General features: G+C 50.5%; 2 protein-coding genes across 4 annotated transcripts in view; both read left to right on the top strand.

Annotated features, from left to right (window-relative positions):
- The window catches only part of CPSF3 (cleavage and polyadenylation specific factor 3), a 39,394-nt gene extending 37,371 nt beyond the window's left edge, over positions 1 to 2,023 (top strand). For 2 of the 3 annotated variants that reach the window (XM_045447781.1, XM_045447782.1), the window contains exon 18: positions 1,716 to 2,023. In XM_045447781.1, the coding sequence (XP_045303737.1) occupies positions 1,716 to 1,817 (102 nt within the window). In that variant the 3' untranslated portion in view covers positions 1,818 to 2,023. The remainder of the gene's footprint in view (positions 1 to 1,715) is intronic. The other variant, XR_006703869.1, reaches the window with a different exon arrangement.
- Positions 2,024 to 4,709: 2,686 nt separating this feature from the next.
- Positions 4,710 to 18,286, top strand: IAH1 (isoamyl acetate hydrolyzing esterase 1 (putative)). The gene is made up of 6 exons (XM_045447785.1): positions 4,710 to 4,839; positions 6,224 to 6,276; positions 11,687 to 11,835; positions 14,599 to 14,760; positions 16,655 to 16,776; positions 17,951 to 18,286. Exons 1-6 carry the CDS (start codon positions 4,768 to 4,770, stop codon positions 18,131 to 18,133), a joined length of 741 nt encoding a protein of 246 aa, XP_045303741.1. The 5' UTR covers positions 4,710 to 4,767; the 3' UTR covers positions 18,134 to 18,286.
- Positions 18,287 to 18,292: the final 6 nt, after the last annotated feature.

Genomic DNA, 18,292 nt, shown 5'->3' with positions numbered 1-18,292 from the left:
CAGTAGAAAAATAAGATAAGAACATAAACAAGTGAATCTCTAGAGATGAAATATGGATAGCCAGCAAACACAGGAAACAAATGTTCAGATCCAATCCACTAATAATTAGAGGAAATACAGACTGAAAGTATGAAATATCACTGTTTGTCGATCATGTGGGCACAGATTATTAACAAGAGTGCTGTGACCCAGTGATGGTGAAAACAGGAAGTTTATTCTCAGGTGCAGTTTGAGGCGGGGAGGCAATTTTAAATGATACAGCACGTTCTTTCTGCAGAGCAGTTTGGTGCTATGCATGAAAGGCTCAAAAAATAAATGCCTTTATCTACAATTACACTTAACTGGACTTAAACGAAGAAAATAATTAGACAAGTTAATGATAAAATAGAGCAAAGATATATATACAAGGATTTCCATTTTAGCAGTGATTATAATATAAACAAAACTGCAAGAGACCAAAATATCCAAGAGTGGGAGACAGTAAACAAAACAACCGAATAAATAGAGTATGTGCTTATACATGGAGTACTGTATATATCGGGAAGTATATATATACAGGCCATCAGGAAGATGGCCCTATGGGTGACTGATGTGCACAGGTGTCCACCTGCATTATTGAGTGGAAAGAACAGTTAGTTACAAGATAGCAAGGATGATAAATTACCCCATTTTGGTTTTAAAGAAATATATACGTATAGCTAAAAGTCTGGAATGTTATACCCTAAAATGTTAACAGTAGTTATCATTACGTCATAGAATAAGGGTGTTATTGTTTTTCTTTACTAAGTTTTGATATGAACAATACTTATGGTATGATAAAAAAATTTTAAAACAGCGTATAAAACCTGGGTGGCTCAGTCCAGTTGAGCATCTGACTTCCGTTCAGGTCATGATCTCGCAGGTCGTGAGTTTGAGCCCCACATCGGGCTCGCTGCTGTCACTGTAGAGCCTGCTTTGGATCCTCTGTTCCCTCTCTCTGTACCCCTCTCCCGCTTGCGCTCTCTCTCTCTCTCTAAGAGAGAGTTCACTGAGAACTCCAGGTCTCTTTTAAGAGAGAGACAGAGTGCGAGCAGGGGCGGGGCAGAGAGGGAGACTGTCAGCACAGAGCCCAACGCGGGGCAACGTGGGGCAACGCGGGGCTCAGACTCACAAACCACGAGTTCGTGACCTGAGCTGAAGTCAGACACTCAGCCAACTGAGCCACCCAGGCACCGCAAAAAATAAACATTAAAAAAATAAATAAAACAGCTTGTAGTGTTTTGTAGCTGAGAAATAACTAGAAGATTGTAAGCCTAAATCAAATTTAATACCAAATGATGAAAAAAAAAAAAAAAAGCTTCCAAATGCTGAGCAGACGAGCACATCCAGAGCTCAGTAATTTGTATTACAAAGACTAACTTCCTTGTAGTATCATTTACTGGGTCAGAATATGGGCTTTGAAGTAATTCTAGTTCACCGTAGATTGTCCGTTTATTCTTTTTTTCTCCAAAATACATCTCTCATTAGACCCGGTCATTGTGCTGTTGGGAAACTGCATCCAGACACCTGCCCCCCAGCATGGGTGTCGCGGGTGTCGCAGTTCAGGTTCTTGAGAGTCCTTGTGGCCTCCCTCCCCCCCACCGGAAATGACTCTTCTTCAAGAGGAGTAGTTTCTCTTCCGTATAGCACTTGTAGACACTTAACGTCGAAAGGCCTGTTTGTGCTTTCACTTTCAGACGGTCGAATGCGAGGAAGGAAGCGAGGATGATGAGTCCCTCCGGGAGATGGTGGAGCTGGCGGCGCAGAGACTCTACGAGGCCCTCACGCCAGTTCACTGAGAACTGCGGGTCTGTGGACATGTTAAAGCTTGTCTTTAATGCTTGCCTCTACTTCTCTTAAAATAAAATACGTTAGTTTCTCTGGAATAGCCTATTTGCTTGTGATGTCAAATGGCCTGTGTCCCAACAGCTTAAATGCTGCTAAGTTACCAACTCCTCTGTCCATGATTCCAGAACTACCAAATAAACTGTTATTTCAGAGCTTACTGATTCTGCTTCCAGGCATGTGCACAGCTGCCCCTGAAACCTTTCAGGTCTGCCCATAGCAACTGAATGAGAATGCCTTCCTGTCCTTTTTAAAAAGGAAAGAAAATGCACGATGGTTTGTATTTTCATGTGCATATTCTGAGTTTGAATTCGTAGAGATTATCACCTAAAGCCCCTTTTGTGTTTCTTCCCTCCTGATACTCTTGCCAGATTCCTTAATTTATACATTTGTAAAATGACGACTTTTGGGATTCAGTGGTATTTTCTTTGTATAATACCTGCACATTCGATTCCGATATTCAGAATATAATTTTTATGACTCAAGTTCAAGGGTATTCAGGTGTGAGTTGTTGAATTGCTTTCTGTGTAATCATTAGACCGGTTTCCTGGAGTATGTGTAATTCAGACTGGCACATCACTGGACACAGGAGTGGCGGGTGCTGTGTGCTGAGGGAGCAGGTCACCTGGGGTCTCCGGTCTCTGCTGCCACACAGGGGCGTGACGGCCACCCCTACGGAGGGAATGAGCGCACGCCCACCTTTACCTACCGTCTAACGCGAGAGCCACTCTCGCTGTCAAGCGAAAGGCGTGCCAACCAGTCACTAAGCTCCACCGACACTGTTTAGTCCTCCTGTGGCCTCACCTGTTGGTGACTTCACAGCCATTGAGCAGGGTGGTGACAAACTCCAGTGCAAAACTCGGAAGTTTTACTTGAAATACATTTCTTCTGTAAGGTACCCCACTTTGTCTCTGGCCCAAACCAAAGCTCTGAGGGTCACCTTTTAGAAGTGTCATATAAGACTTTGTTACGATAGATTTAAAAATAGTAAGACAGTATATAGAGTACAAAGGGAACGTGCGTGTGTTTTGTCCTAGTCCTTCTCCCTGAGGTAACCAATCTGAGTTCAGGATTCTCAATTGCTCTTGGATCTGCCTTTGTCATCTCTCCCCCGTGGCTCTGTCTGTCATCCTGGCCCCTCTGATTCCTGCCACAGCCTCCCTTCTCCCCATAGTTGACTCCTACGATATGCACCTGCTCTCAAGCCTTCCCTGCTGAAAGTCCTTCAGGCCTCCACTGTAACTAAGATTAAGTCGAAACACCTTACTCAGCCAGGGGTTCTCAACATTGACTGCACATTGGAATCACCTGGGAGCAGTAAAAACACACTGATGCCCGCATCCTGCCGTCAGAGGTTAAGTTAGTTGGTCTGGAGTGAAGTGAGCGTCCTTTATCAGCACGTTTCTAAAGCTCCACAGATGATCCAGCTGAAGCCAGGGAACTCCTGGCCTGAAGACTTGGTCATGCTCTGATCCCCCTGCCTGCCTCTCCAAGCCATTCGCCCGTCTGACACCCTGTCCCGGCCACACCAAGGTATGTCTGCTTTTTTTTTTTTTTTTAAGGTTATTTATTTTGAGAGAGAGAGAGCACAGCCGGGGAGGGGCAGACAGAGGGAGAGACATCCCAAGCAAGCTCTGTGCCATCAGCGCAGAGCCCGATGCGGGGCTTGAACTCACAAACTGAGCCAAGCCTGAGTCCGACACTTGACCCAGCGCCACCAAGGCACTCCGGTATGTCTGCTTTTCAATGGCGCTTTTCAATGGCGCACTGCTCCCTCTGGTCTTCTGGTTTTCACCTTAAGCTCAGTTGTTTCAAAACATCCTTCTGGCTCGTTTTTTATCACCGGACTGGGGGGGGGGGGGTGGTCACACTTCATGGCACGGCTATGGTGGTAAGGGCTCTGAGAAAAGGAGTCAAGCTCCTGTGAGTTTTCGCCATAGGAGCCCAGCTTGGGCTCCGTCCGTTTCCCCTCCAGACCAGTTCTGGCAAGAATCCTGCTGCGTTGGTTTAGTGAAAAAAAATACCCACCCTTGGTCTGTTCCCCCGGGGTATCTGCTCAAATTCCTCACCCCCCCCCCCCCCCCCGGTAGCTTCCCTCCCTGGCCTACCTGCAACAAGAATCTGGTTTTGTCAGTTTCGCAAACACTCTACCTTTTAGTAATTTTACAGCCCTCCACCCTTCACCCTGCTCCTTGGCTCTGGGTGCCCACCTTTCCTGATTTCTCTCCCCTACCGCAAAACCCCATCTTCGTCCTTGGATAGTCTGCCTTCCTGTCTTTAGCAAATGCCGTTAAGTTTCTCTTTAAGGTCAAAACCTTCGATCAACGGTTGAGTACGTTTATTTAACAAGAGCTGGTTGTGTGATGAATGAGTGCCTTGGAAGTATTTCCTACCCCCACCGTTCCTACTTCACACTCCCGCCATTTGCGGAAACACCTGAAGCCGCGGGGTGGCGCCCTCTGCGCCGGGCAGGGCGCGGGGAGGTGCCTCTCCCGGAGGGTCGGTGGGCACCCCGAGGGCAGGCGGCGACGCACGCTCCGCGCCGGAAAGACTCGGGATGAACGAACGGACCGGGAGTGAAGGCACGAGGCCGAGCTCTAGGAAACGGACAAAAATGAGCGTTCCAAGGGCAACGGCTACCGCGCGTCTTAACAATGACTGGTTGGTCGCCAAAGGAGCTCGGCCCCAGGACCCAGGGTTGTGGCGGGCAGCCACCCCGACGAATAACCGGAGGGCGACGAACTGCCCAGGCGCCTCCTTCCACCACCACAACCACCACCTCTCGCCCGCGAGGAACCCCGCCCAGGCCCCGCTCGCCCCGCCCCCTGCCCGCTCGCCCCGCCCCCTGCCCGCTCGCCCCGCCCGGATATCCGTCCTCGCCCCGCCCTTCTGCCGGCAGGCAATATGGCGCTGTGCGAGGCGGCGAGTTCTCTGTACTGGCCTCGGGTGTTGCTCTTCGGAGATTCCATCACCCAGGTACCGCCGCTTGGCCCTGGTGTGGCCCGGTCCCTTGGGCGTCCATGGTCGCGCCTTCTGGGCGAAGCCCCCGCTGAGAGCGCCGGCCTGGCAGCCTCGCTGGCTCTCCTCTCCCAGCTCTCAGGCTCCCATCTTCCCGTCTCGAGCCCGCGTCCCTGCACCCCGTTTCCCCCCAGCACGGGCGGCCCCGAAGGCTGAGCGCCCCTGAGCAGGATCTGCTCGGGAATGCCTGCCGCGTCCAGCAGCGACCTCACGGTCGTCGTGTCTTAACCGGCCCCTTCGGAACCTCGTGGCAGACAGAGTTCCCGTCTCGGGTTGTTGCTGGCTTCGGGATGACGGTGTGGGCAGCGCAGTACTTGCACAGCCGTTCCGTGTACCCTGTCCTCCAGGCGAGGTCAGGTGCGGGGGAGTGCAGTGACTCGTCCAGGCCACGCCCTGGGAGTGACAAAGCCGAGTTCACCGCGCTTCGTCAGTTTCCTAGGGAGAATCGGGAGGCCTGGTACAAGTTGAGGCGGGGACGTGCGCCTCCTTCAGTGGCTCACCGCACGGCCACTGCTTGCTTTCCCACGCGGAGCTCCACTGGTGGGTCACCTGCGAGAGCACGGCGGCGGCTGAATCACTTCCTGCGGGTTTGTACAGCCCGTTCCGTGCAGAAAACCCCTGGAACCAGTTCACCTCTGCTTCCTCTGGTGCAGGAAGTTGATCTTGAATAAAATGTCTCCCAGGAATAACGCAGTAGATCACCTTCTCACCCAAGATCATTTCAACTCACATTAAGGACGAATATGTGTCCTACTTCGGGGGGGAAGCACACTTTTAAAAATTACCCCTGTGGTGTGGTGTTTTGTTCTTATTTTTCTCTTCAAACATGACTTCCTCAACCAATTTTCTGTGTACGTGCCAATAAGTGATGCCATTTTTAGGCAAGTAGGGCAGTAAGCGCTTTCCAAACTTACTGGAATGTATATTTTAAAAAGGCTCACCCCCTGAGTTCTAGAATTAGCTTCCTTATTCTTTGGATTGTGGAAATGTAGTACAGCATGGACTTCATTTCCTTACTGAAGGTACAATTGATTTTATCTCTCACACATAAACTGAAGTAGCTTTTCTAAGTAAAAATGACTCTAATATCCGGTCTCAGTAAAACGCAGATGACCGGCTCAAATCCAGTCCATAGGGAAGAAAACTCCCCCTCGTTGCCAGAGTGCTGCTGAGGCTTCCTTATAGTAATCCCTAAAATGACCTCTATGGAAAGCGAGCGATGAAGGCCACAAAGTCAGGGAGTACAAAGGGAGAACAAAAGGAGTTGCTGATCAAAATGCCCTTTACTAAAATGTGCTAATCACACTGATAAGTAGTAATGGCCTTTTTTTTTTCTTTTCAGTTTTCTTTCCAGCAGGGTGGATGGGGAGCATCACTGGCTGACAAGCTGGTCAGGTGAGAATAGTCTTTAGATTAATAACTTGAGCGCTTATTTATTTATTGTTTTTAATGTTTATTCATTTTTGAGGGAGAGACAGAGTGTAAGCGGGGGAGGGGCAGAGAGAGAGAGAGGGAGACACAGAAATGGAAGCAGGCTCCAGGTTCTGAGCCATCAGCACAGAGCCTGATGCAGGAATGCGGGCTCAAACTCACAGAACCGCGAGTTCATGACCTGAGCCAAAGTCAGATGCTTAACCAACTAAGCCACCCTGGCGCCCCAATACTTGAGTGCTTATCGATCAAAAACTGTAATTGCAATTCAGAAGAGAAAGAGAGTGAATGACACAATGTCAAACAGTAAATTCCTCCCTTATTAATCTTTGTCGGCCTTTCCTGGTTAGTAGATATACAAGGTTGGGGGACAGAAGGAAGAGGGGCAGGCACTCAGGGTTCTGCAAAAGTTTTGTCCGACGTGAAATCAAACCCGAAAAGTTGTGGAAAATATATTGGGTTTGGATTCAAACAGACACAGTTATTCACTATCTGAAGAAGATCAGTTCTTTTTCAGTTACTCTAGTAGGTATGATTTAAATGAGTAGTAAGGAGTTTGATTGAAAGGAAAGCAAGATATATTCGTAAACCAAAGTTAGAGTCATTTTTGGAGAGAAGTTTTTGTCTCCCAAATTCTCTTTATAAAATAGATCAGAAATAGCGATGATTTTGGTATTTTGTTTGCCAGACTTGATGAAAGCATATGCTAAGGAAGGCATCAAAAGGGAAACACTTCCCCAATACAAGAGATTAAAAAATATGTAGAAATATTTTCCACATTAAAAACAGTAAACCAAGTATGTAGAGTATCCATAAACTGATCAGGGGTTTTGTCTTTTCCTCCTTTATTTTTTTTTTTTAATTTTTTTTTTTTTAACGTTTATTTATTTTTGAGACAGAGAGAGACAGAGCATGAATGGGGAGGGTCAGAGAGAGGGAGACACAGAATCCGAAACAGGCTCCAGGCTCCGAGCTGTCAGCACAGAGCCTGATGCGGGGCTCGAACTCACGGACTGCGAGATCGTGACCTGAGCCGAAGTCGGCCACTCAACCGACTGAGCCACCCAGGCACCCCATGTCTTTTCCTCCTTTAGAAGAAATAAGCTAGATGTCCTACCAGCTTATCAGTACTTGATAATCTTCTTCACCAGTATGGTTAATACACCAAGAAAATATGTTTTAAGTTATTTCCAAATGTGTTTTAAAATGTCTTCAATTTCTCCATTTTTTATCCCCTACACTAGAAATGAAAAAATTGACCTTCTAGCTTTTTCTGTTCTCAAATGCTTTCCCTATTTAGACTTAATCTAAAAACATGAAAATATCACGTCATGCCTCAGTTTTCCCTTCTGTCAAATGGGATGATTATAATAGCTAAGTTTTACTGAATGCTATGTGCCAAAAACTAATGCTTCGTGTGTATTGGCTTATTTAATCTTTACAACTAGCCTGTAAACAAAGTGAGTTAGGCTCCGATCCATTTTCTAGGTGAGAAGAATAAGGAGGGGAGGTTAAATAACAAGGTCACACAGCTAAGAGGTGGCAGGTGTCCAGGCTCCGGAGCCCGTGGTCCTGAGCCTCCGGAGATGATGAGGTCACCTGCTGTCATGTTGGGAGGATGGAAACATTAATGTGTGCTTGCTCAGGTGCCTTGAACTTGGAAGCGCTCGATATATAGCAGCTTTCATGTTTAGTAATCCAGTAACTTTTAATTGGTCTGTTAACCTTTTCTGAAAAGCTAAATAACGATTCAAGTGGCCTGTAAAACAAGGCATTCCAAGTGTTTTACCCACATACAGATGTTTCATAAGTGGTTAAGTTTAGTACTAAAATCCTGCCAGAATTGATAGTTTGCAGATCTGCTTGCTAGAAGACCACTTCATTAGAAGCTAGTTATTTTTCAGAATTCAGAGAAGTTACAAGACAGACTTGTAGCCAGTGTGTGGTCTGCTGCGCCTCCAGTCTCTAACCCCTGAGAAGCCTCTTGTTGAGACCCAGAGCCGAGCTGCTGCTGGCTGACCCCAAAGAGGCCTCGCCTCCGTGAATCCTTCCCCATCCGGGCTCCCCCCACCCAGAATGCCTGCCTCTCCTGGCCGCCACCCCCCCCCCCCCAGCCAAACTCGCGAGAGCCGTTTAGAAACTAAAACGCCACGGCGGAGCAACAGGGCCAGACGGAGGGGACACTGGCCTTGGCGTCCTAGGCCCACGTTCTTCCACCGGGCGACGGAGGGGAGAGACTAAGGGGCTGCAGTCGGCGTTGCCTGGCGTCAGAGGCGGCGGCCCCTTCACCGCACTCGGTTTTTGCGCCAGAACGGACTTCTTCCCGTGCCACACCAAACAACTGCCCCTTTGAGGGACGTTTTCATCTTCAGCTGTGTTAGCGCTTGGGGTGTTCTTTGCCGATCTGGGCTCCTGATGTCTGCTTCAGCCGTCTGCACAGCCCTGAACCCGCTCACGGTGGTTTGGGGGTGTTTTTGAAGTCTAATTAACCTAGTGATCAATTAGTCTCAGGTGTACTAATTCCGTGTTTAATGTCACCCAGTTTCCGGGTTTGAAAGTTCAGAGGCATCTCACTAAAACCGCCCCTGTGTACACGACCTCCACGGAGAGTGAAGAATCTAAAATATATCAGTGTGGGGGCGTCTGGGGGGCTCAGTCAGTTAAATGTCTGACTCTTGATTTCAGCTCAGGTCACGATCTCGTGGTTCTTGGGATTGAGCCCCGAGGTGGGCTCTGCACTAACAGCGTGGAACCTGCTTGGGATTCTGTCCCTCCCCCTCCCCCTCCCCCTCTCTCTTGAGACCCTCTTTCAAAATAAACATTAAAAAAATTTTTTTCAATAAAATATGTTGTGTTCCATAGTGACATCTTTTAAGTTTTAGCTTTAAATAAGATCTTTGTATACTTACTATAAAATCATTTTAATAATTCTTAAATCTATTTAAATCCTTTTAAAATTTGTGGATATAGTTTCATCAGTTTTTTTAAACAATCTTATTTCCGTATTTCTTTAAACAAAGATACTTGGTTTGAGGGATTTGAGGGAGTTAGAATAAACTTCCCGTTTTCATTTTTTTTTTTTTTTTAATATTTATTTAGTTTTTGAGAGTGGGGCGGGTGGGGGGGGGGGGTTGGTGAGGAGAAAGAATATCCAAAGCAGGCTCCAGGCTCTGAGCTGTCAGCGCAGAGCCCGACATGGGGCCTGAACCCACGAACCTAAGATCATGACCTGAGCTGAAGTCAGGTGCTTAACCGACTGAGCTACCAGGCGCCCCACGATTTCAGTTTTTAAAAGCTTCTGCTGTTTGCGTTTAAAAATATGCCCCTGCCTGTTTTATGAAGCAGCTTAATTTACATTTTTCTGGAAGGAAATCTTAGAGTCTGGATGTTTGGCAAGGAATCTTTCAATGAACTCTTCTTCTCTCTTCATCTGAACTTAATACTTTTTATTAGCCATGAATTTAACTAAAAACCTTTCATAATTTTCCAGTTTCTGTAGCCTTTTGAATAAATTGGGCACCGTTGATTATGTTATTCAATCCAGAGGGATTCAGATATCCTTCCCCTTTCGGAGGGGAACTTTAACAGTTCCAACCCTGGGCCCCACTTGTCTTTTTTTCCTGGCTCATAGCCTTCTTCTAATGACGATCTTTTTTTCAGTCTATAATAGCTGCCATTTATTGGGCGCCTTACGTGTGTCTGGCTACTACCTTACTTTTAATTTTCACACTGCCTGCAGATTAGGTGTTAGGTTCATCTCTTACTGTTGGGGAGCCTGAAGCTCAGAGAAATTAAGTAAGTGGCCAAGGCCTGATGTGCTAGTCAAAGGCAGCGAGATCCTGGCACCGACCGCTCCGATTCCAGCCCTTCGTGCTGGACTGCCACACCACACCGGCCTTAGCGAGTGTCACAGTGACTATACCATTGGAGAGATGGAAAGCCGACTCCTCTTGTCAAAATTCTAGAGTATTCCATTTTAAACTGAGTCTTCAAAATGGCTAGGCTAGTCAGCTTTTTGTAATCGTTCTGCATTAAAAACACCAAGAATCACACTTAGAAATAAATGGGGCTGAATCTTTTTGTTGTTTTCCCGGAGATTTCTAAACGTTGAGAGCTTTTAGAGTAGTGTCAAAACCAGGTCCCCTCCTGTTGCTGCTTGGCGTCTGTCGCCTGGCCTCGTAGCCGCGCAGAATTTCTTAGCTGGTGCCCCGGGGTCTCTGCTTAGTTGCTCGTATGTGGGAATTTGAACTATACCAAAGTCAACCACATTAATTTGCTAACCATGAACTGAACTCTGAGATTTATCATTTTTAAAAAATTTTTATTATGAACAACCTGAAGCATCCATAAACATAGTCCCGGGGGCACAGCCGCTAAGTAATTTATTAAAATTCTTGAATCAAAACCAGCGGGTGCTACTGGTAATGATGTGTTAGGTTTATCACATCTAACAAATGTGCCGCTCGTGGGGCTGTTGGTAGTCGGGGAGGCTGTGCACGTGGGGAGCAGGGGGTGTGTGGGAATGCTTTGTACCTTCCTTTCAATTTTGCTGCAGACCTAAAATTCCTCTTAAAAAATACTCTGTAAGGGGCGCCTGGGTGGCGCAGTCGGTTAAGCGTCCGACTTCACCCAGGTCACGATCTCGCGGTCCGTGAGTTCGAGCCCCGCGTCGGGCTCTGGGCTGATGGCTCAGAGCCTGGAGCCTGTTTCCGATTCTGTGTCTCCCTCTCTCTCTCTGCCCGTCCCCCGTTCATGCTCTGTCTCTCTCTGTCCCAAAAATAAATAAATGTTGAAACAAAAAAAAAAAAATAAAAAAAATACTCTGTAAAAGTCTCAAAAATACTCTATATACATCCCAAATTACCCAAAGCGTCATTACCCTTGACTCCAGCTTCTTAGTGACTCTACTGAAGATGCTCAAACTGAGACCCGTCTGCTGTAAACTCCATGTTAGAAGGACCTCACTGCCCATGCGTGAGTGAGCGAGTCTGCAGACAAGATTATAGCCCCTTTGCTCAAAATTATTCATAACCCCTCTTGTGGAGGAATGTGACGGACTTACCTGTATCTTGTTAAGGATGGCATGTCTTTCTCAAAGTGACATTACATCGGGGGTGCCTGGCTGGCTCTGTCGGAAGAACATGTGACCTGTGATCTCAGAGGTGTGAGTTCAAGCCCCATGTTGGGTATAGAATTACTTAAAATAAACAAACTTAAAAAAAAAAAGTGCAAGCACATCAAAGCCACCGGACATAGGCAGGTGCCACAGCCCGGAGGGAGGGCACACCCTCACTGTTGGTTCACCGCAGGGGGCTAGACACTGTTCTTTGTGGGATTGTGGAATTCATCTTTGTTTAAAAATTCTTCATTTCAGAAAATGTGATGTTCTGAATCGTGGATTTTCAGGCTACAATACCAGATGGGCCAAAATCATCCTTCCACGATTAATCAAAAAAGGGACCGGTTTGGACAGCCCAGTAGCAGTTACAATTTTCTTCGGTGCCAATGACAGTGCGCTGAAAGGTAAAGGCATTTTTGTGTTTTCCTAGTTCATTTTTAGCCTGCCCTGACATGAAAACAGCGTAAGTTTCTGTATTTTTTTTTTCAACTGTGTCCTTCTCTCCCAATAGATTTTTGGGAGAGAAAACTTACAATGCGTTTTGCCAAATTTATAATGAGTTCCCAGAGTTTATTAAGCGTATTTCTTCTGGCTTCAATGTCAGTGAATTTTGTTCCCAACTTATTTTCTACCCGCCTGGGTTGTTGGCAGACCTGATCTCAAACACTTGAAAATGTGTTTGTTTTTTTCTTTCTTTTTTTTTTTTTTTTTTACGTTTGTTTATTTTTGAGACAGAGAGAGAGCATGAACAGGGGAGGTTCAGAGAGAGGGAGACACAGAATCTGAAACAGGCTCCAGGCTCTGAGCTGTCAGCACAGAGCCTGATGTGGGGCTCGAACTCACGGACCGTGAGATCATGACCTGAGCTGAAGTTGGTCGTCCAACTGACTGAGCCACCCAGGTGCCCCGTGTTTGTTTTTTTCATGTTTGTTTATTCTTGAGAGAGAGAGAGAGAGAGACAGACTGACAGACAGAACATGAACAGGGGAGGGGCAGAGAGAGAGGGAGACAGAATCTGAAGCAGGCTCCAGGCTCTGAGCTGTCAGCACAGAGCCTGATGCGGGGCTCGAACCCACGAACCGTGAGATCATGACCCGAGCCGAAGTTGGACATGCCCGGGTGCCCCGAAAATGTTTTCTTGAGTCCATTAGCGTTGTGCTGGATTTCAGATGTTTTTCTCAGTAGTTGGTGGAATCAGCGGTGGAGGGCCCGCCTTGCCACGTGGGTCACACTGATGGCCGAGCAACTCAGGGAGCACCCCCGCCCGGGCGTGGACTCGGTCCTGGGTGCTGGGAAGTGGCACCGTGTCCCTGTCTTTGGAAGACCAGCGGGCGCAGGCCTTGCTCTCCCTCCTGCTCTTGCAAGGAGGACCCTTTGTGCGGCACGAAGGGGAAAAGTCAGCCTGTATTCTGGAAAGTCCACTTCCAGAAGAATGCTATCTGTGGGCACACGGTGGGGACAGCTCAGGGGAGGCGGCAGGGCAGGCAGGGATGCTCGCCACCTTGAGAAAGACGAATGAGCCGTAGGTGTTAGTGGATCCTGTGAGCCCACTGTTTGGAAAAGTCAGATCTCCACTTGATCTTACACTAAAAACTGTAAGAAAGGAGACTCCAAAAAAGGCGAATTCTCACCGAAATTAGGACAAAGAAACTCCATAAAAGCAATGGAGGAAATCACAAAGGAAAAAAGTAGCTTTGTGAAATGAGATAACCTCAAAAGATTATAAAGACTCAGATTGGAAAGTGTTTTTAAGCACTGATTCTTATGGCTGCTGAGTGTGGAGTGAGATGGGCACTCCTCTCTTCCAGTCACTGGGGAAACTTGTGATCTTTCTGGAAAGATACTTGACAGCGTGCATCGAAGGACTTCCCGCATCTAGAAATCCAGCCTGAGAAAAAATTCAGTAATGTAGCCAGGCGTATGTGCAGACGTTTCTGCGAATTGTATTTCTAACAGCAAAAAAATAGAATGCTGGGTGGCACAGAGATAGAAGCTTCCTCTCGGTCCCCCAGCAGATACACGTTTTTGAGGACTGTTCGTGGACACAGACATGCCCATGATATAATGTTAGGTGGAAAAAAGAACCATATGGTTATGTATCTTCAGTGTAATGCTACTTTTATTTTTTTAAGTACACCTATCAACAGGGAAAAGACTAGAATGAAGTACCTCCGAGTGCCAACAGTGGTTTTCTGGGTGGTGGCATCATGAGGGATTTTATTTTGCTCCTATAATTATCCTTACATGTGGTTTGTAAAGCGCCTGCAGTGAGTCTTAGGATACTTATGTGCGAGCCCATTTAGAAGTCATCCTTTGCGGGGCACCCGGGCACCTCAGTTAGTTGAGCCTCCGACTCTTGATTTCGGCTCAGGTCACGCACGATCCCGGGGTCGTGGGATCGAGGCCGCACCGGGCCCTACACTGAGCCTGGATTCTGCTTAAGATTCTGTCTCTCCCTCTGCCCTTCTCCCCTCTGTACGTGCGCACGCGTGCTCTAAAGGAAAAACAAGTCCTTTGCGACTATAATAGTAGAAGCAACGGCTTTTTTTTTTTAAGTTTATTTATTTGAGAGCGAGAAAGCGAGAGGATCCCCAGCAGGCTTCACACTGTCAGTGCAGAGCCCCACGTGGGGCTCACTCTCCCGAGATCATAACCTGAGCCAAAATCAAGAGTCAAGATGCTTAACCCACTGAGCCACCCAGGTGCCTGCCCCAGCAGCTGGCAGTCATATGCGGGCCGCTTCCTGTGTGGTAGGCCCCCTGCTGTAGTGCTTTACGTGCTTGTCGATTTTCACAACCACCCCATGAGGGAGACCCGGTTATCGTCCTCGGTTTACCTGTGAGGAGGCCGAGGTACAGGCAAGCCGGGCATCTGTCCCAGGGCAGGCGGCCGGTCTGCGAGGAAGCAGGGGTGGAACTCGGCGGCCTCCCTCCACAGCCCAGGCCTCTGGCCACCAGAGGACAGAGCCTGAGCCTCTGCGGTCTGTCCCACGAAGAGTGGGGACCGCCGTTCCCCCCCCACCCGCTACCCCGTGTTTGTGTCCGCGGTCCGAACTACTCCCCGGCGACGTCCTGAGCCTTGCGGATCGGGGAGCTCGTGTCAGTCTTCGTTGTCCCTTGCGACAAACGTGCGTTTGGGGCCGAAGTGTCCGTGTTCCCCCCGAACAGATGAGAACCCCAAGCAGCACGTCCCCCTGGACGAGTACGTGGCGAATTTAAAGAGCATGGTGCGCTACCTCAAGTCCGTGGACGTCCCGGAGCACAGGATCGTCCTCATCTCGCCGCCCCCGCTCTGCGAGGCGGCCTGGGAGCGGGAGTGCCTCGCGCAAGGTAAGCGGGCCGCGGGCGCCGTGTCCTCTGACCGGACCGAGAGAGGGGCCCAGAGCCGGGCGGCCCCTTGCTTCGCGGCCGCCGGGCCGGGCTCCCCGCCCAGTCCTTTTGGCCTTTGTTCTCAGCCACCAGAGAGTAAGCAAAACGAGCGGAGCGGCCATTAGGTTCTAGGCGCGAACCGTGGCCCGGAAAAGGGACTGTCCCCGCGGAGGGGGCGGCCCCGGCCTGGTGGCGCCAGACCCCAAGCGCGGCCGCGGAGCTGTGTGGCGGCCCACGTGGCACTGAGGCTCCCAGCGACCCCGGTGACCGCGATTGCCCGCAGCCGCCACTCTGCCCGCCTCTGGCCCAACGCGCTCCCTTCTCCACGCAGCCTTGCCCGGGCTGCGGCCTTCGGCGACGAGACCCCTCCTTCCCCACCTTCCCCAAAACTAAGGCTCGGCTGAGGGCGCGTCCACGGCACCTGTGACGGAGCCACTTCTGTCCCTGCGACCGTTCGTCTTAGCACGTAAAGTACAAAGTCAGGACACAGAAGTGACTAGAACCTGGTTCCCGCGTGTCGAGTAAGGAGGGAGACAGTCCCGTACAGACACCGGCAGCCACGTGACAGCCACGTGATGAATGGCGTGGCAGGCACGGAAACACTCTGTTGAAGGTACTGGCGTCTAGAAAGGTCCAGGAAAGTTCCCCACGGGAGGTAACGAGGGCAAGTTTATCCAGAGGAAGAGGACAGACAGGATGGGGCCAGGCCCGCTGTCATCAGGTGTTGGAAGGGCCCGGTCGGGGGGTAGACGACGCTCCCTGTCGTCAGCTCCAGAGGGCGAGGCGCGGCCCCCCAGGGAGCCTCCCCTCGTGACGCCGTCTGCCTGGCGTCAGGATCAGGATCGCTCGGGAGGTAGCAAGCGTGTTCGTGCCGCGCCTGGACGAGCAGAGGTGTGCGAGTCAGAGCCACATCTGCTTCTCAGACTGCAGGTCACAACCCCCTCGTGGGCACAGAACCAAGTGAGTTACATTCTGGGAACCGGAGTAGGGAAAACCTCAGCATCCGGGACCCGGTGCCGCGTGCGAGCCGTGTTTCACTTATCAGACGCGTAGCGAGTCCCGGTGGAGAACATGGCGGTGTGGGTCGGGTTTGTGAGCCGCTGGCTACAGGAATGTTCTACCGAAGACCAGCCCCCAGGTTTCCATACTGCGTGTCTCCTGAGCTACGGCAGAGGGCAGAGCGGTTACCGGCACGGACCCTACGCCCACACAGCCTGGAATATTTACTGCCCGGCCCCTTGTGGAGAAAGGTCGCTGGGGCGCCTGGGTGGCTCAGTCGCTTAAGCGTCCGATTCTTGGTTTTGGCTCAGGTCACGATCTCCCGGGTTGTGAGTTTGAGCCCCACGTCGGGCTCTGCGCTGACAGTGCGGAGCCTGCTTGGGATTCTCTCCTCTGCTCCTCCTGTGCTCACTCGTGTGTGTGCTCACGCGTGTGTAAGCGCACATGTGTTCTCAAATGTACAAAAAAAAAAAAAGGTCACTGACCCGTGAGCCAGTCCAAGTGACCTCTGCAGCCCCTTCCAGCTCCCCCTTCTCTGGCCGGACCCTGATCTTTCCATCGTATCACAGCGGCCTCACGTGACACGACAAGTTCAGGGGTCTCGGCCCACCGTCCCTCCCCATCAGCCCCCACTCTCTTTGCCTCTGGCCTGTACTCCAGCCAAGGAGGTGACCGCCACGGGGCTTTCCTGCCTCTGTGGCGACCACCGATGGTGCGCTCCCCCGCCCCCGTGCCGCGGAGAGCAGCGCACAGTGACGGCCCGCACACCGTCGGACCCAGGTCGGGTCCATAAGCATCCAGGCCAGTAGAACTTGCACAGCGGCCACTTGCCACCCGCACTCTCTCTCCTCAATAGGCTGCAAACTAAATCGCCTGAACTTGGTCGTTGGTGAATATGCGGGCGCCTGCTTGCAAGTGGCCCGGGACTGTGGGACTGATGTGCTTGACCTGTGGACCCTGATGCAGAAGGACGGTCAGGTACGGGGGCTTGCTCGGTCCCGTCGGCGCCGGGAGGATGATGCAGAAGTGACCCTGCTCTGTGGGGCTCTGAGCGGGTGAGACCATTAGCTGTCCCTTTCCCCAATTAAACCAGAGCACTGCGGGGAGGAAGCGCGGAGGCTCCGGGACGGCGCCCACGGCCTCGTTCCTCCGTGGCCCCAGCAGCTGCCGTCCTGCTCCGGGGACCCCTTGAGTAGCCGGGCGGGACCCGGAACAGAGTGAAATCAGTGGTTCATAGTGAAGGACATTCAGAGCAAGTCCTTTTGGAATGTGGGGCAGGAGGAGGTTAAACTCGTTAAGAGGCAAAACGATGAATTTAAGCAGGATGTGGTGTTGGCTGAAATTCGTCTTTTGAGCTATGTGGTTCTCATGGTTTTGTTTAAAGCCAGAAAGCACGTTTACAACCAGAAACGGTGAAAGCGGGTCCCCACGGAGCAGCCCAGCCCCCGAGGAAGGCGCTGGCGCTTTCCGTACAGTTGTGTCCACAGGACCCAGCAGCCCGGCGCTTCCCTCGCGAAGCCAACCCTGCGCTTCAGCCTCCCTCCAAAGCCGTGCCTAGACCTGGTGCTGGTCCTCCTGTGGCTTCCCAGGTCGGAGCAGCAGCGACTGGGCTAAGTGTCCATCTGAGAGGGGCTCTGATGAAGTCCTTGGAGATTTAACCCCCCAGGGTTCTAGGACGGGGGAGGGTGGGGAGGGAGGGAGCGGCCTTCCCCGAGAGGTCGGCTCTAAGATGGCAGAGAGGAGCGCCGAGGCCGCGGGAAGCCGTGGTCTGGAGGAGCTGTGAACCTGTGGGGCCGGCTGGCTTCTGGCAGGGATGGGGCCTTGGCGTGGCGCCGACACCGCTCACCCAGGAGAAGCGGCTCCCGGGGGCCGTGAGCACGGGACCGTCACTCTTCTGGGCCGGATGGTTCAAGTTCTTTACACCTAATAACCTGCCCGTCGACTTAATACCTAGACTAGGGGAGTCGGAGCAGCCGGGCACCGTGGGCCCTGAGCTCCTCTAACAGCACAGGTCGTTCTTGTCATTCACGTGAATGTACCTTATTTACTCATTCAGCCTCTTCTCCCCTGCCCCCCCCCCCCCATGAACTGCACCTCCTCGTGGGGCCCCGGAAACGTCCCCCACACGCTCTCCCAACTCTCTCCCCTGCAGGACTTCTCGTCCTTTCTGTCAGACGGACTGCACTTGTCCCCGGAGGGAAATGAGTTTTTGTTCTCCCACCTTTGGCCTCTGATCGAGAAGAAAGTCTCCTCCTTGCCTTTGCTGCTCCCTTACTGGCGAGACGTAGCAGAAGCCAAACCCGAACTAAGTCTTCTGGGAGACGGGGACCATTAGCCACAGGAAACCCAATCTGGCTGTTAACTTACAGACGAAGCTGCCAGTGTGACAAAGATCCTGAGATAAGCGATCAGACCTTTGCTCATGACCTTGGAATAAAAAACACCATCTGCCACCAAGATTAATAAAAGCATCAGAATTTTTACGAAAGCTTTG

This window comes from Leopardus geoffroyi, chromosome A3 (genome assembly GCF_018350155.1).
Source record: "Leopardus geoffroyi isolate Oge1 chromosome A3, O.geoffroyi_Oge1_pat1.0, whole genome shotgun sequence".
Lineage (NCBI taxonomy): Eukaryota > Metazoa > Chordata > Mammalia > Carnivora > Felidae > Leopardus > Leopardus geoffroyi.
This window is presented reverse-complemented; position numbering and strand designations above follow the sequence as displayed.

What these genes read in the sequence shown, in the direction of transcription:
- IAH1 (XM_045447785.1), top strand. Translation starts at nt 4,768, where the DNA reads ATGGCGCTGTGCGAGGCGGCGAGTTCTCTGTACTGGCCTCGGGTGTTG. An exon ending in TCGGAGATTCCATCACCCAG is followed by an intron (nt 4,840 to 6,223) that starts GTACCGCCGCTT and finishes TTTTCTTTTCAG; the next exon opens with TTTTCTTTCCAGCAGGGTGG. An exon ending in GCGGGAGTGCCTCGCGCAAG is followed by an intron (nt 14,761 to 16,654) that starts GTAAGCGGGCCG and finishes TCTCCTCAATAG; the next exon opens with GCTGCAAACTAAATCGCCTG.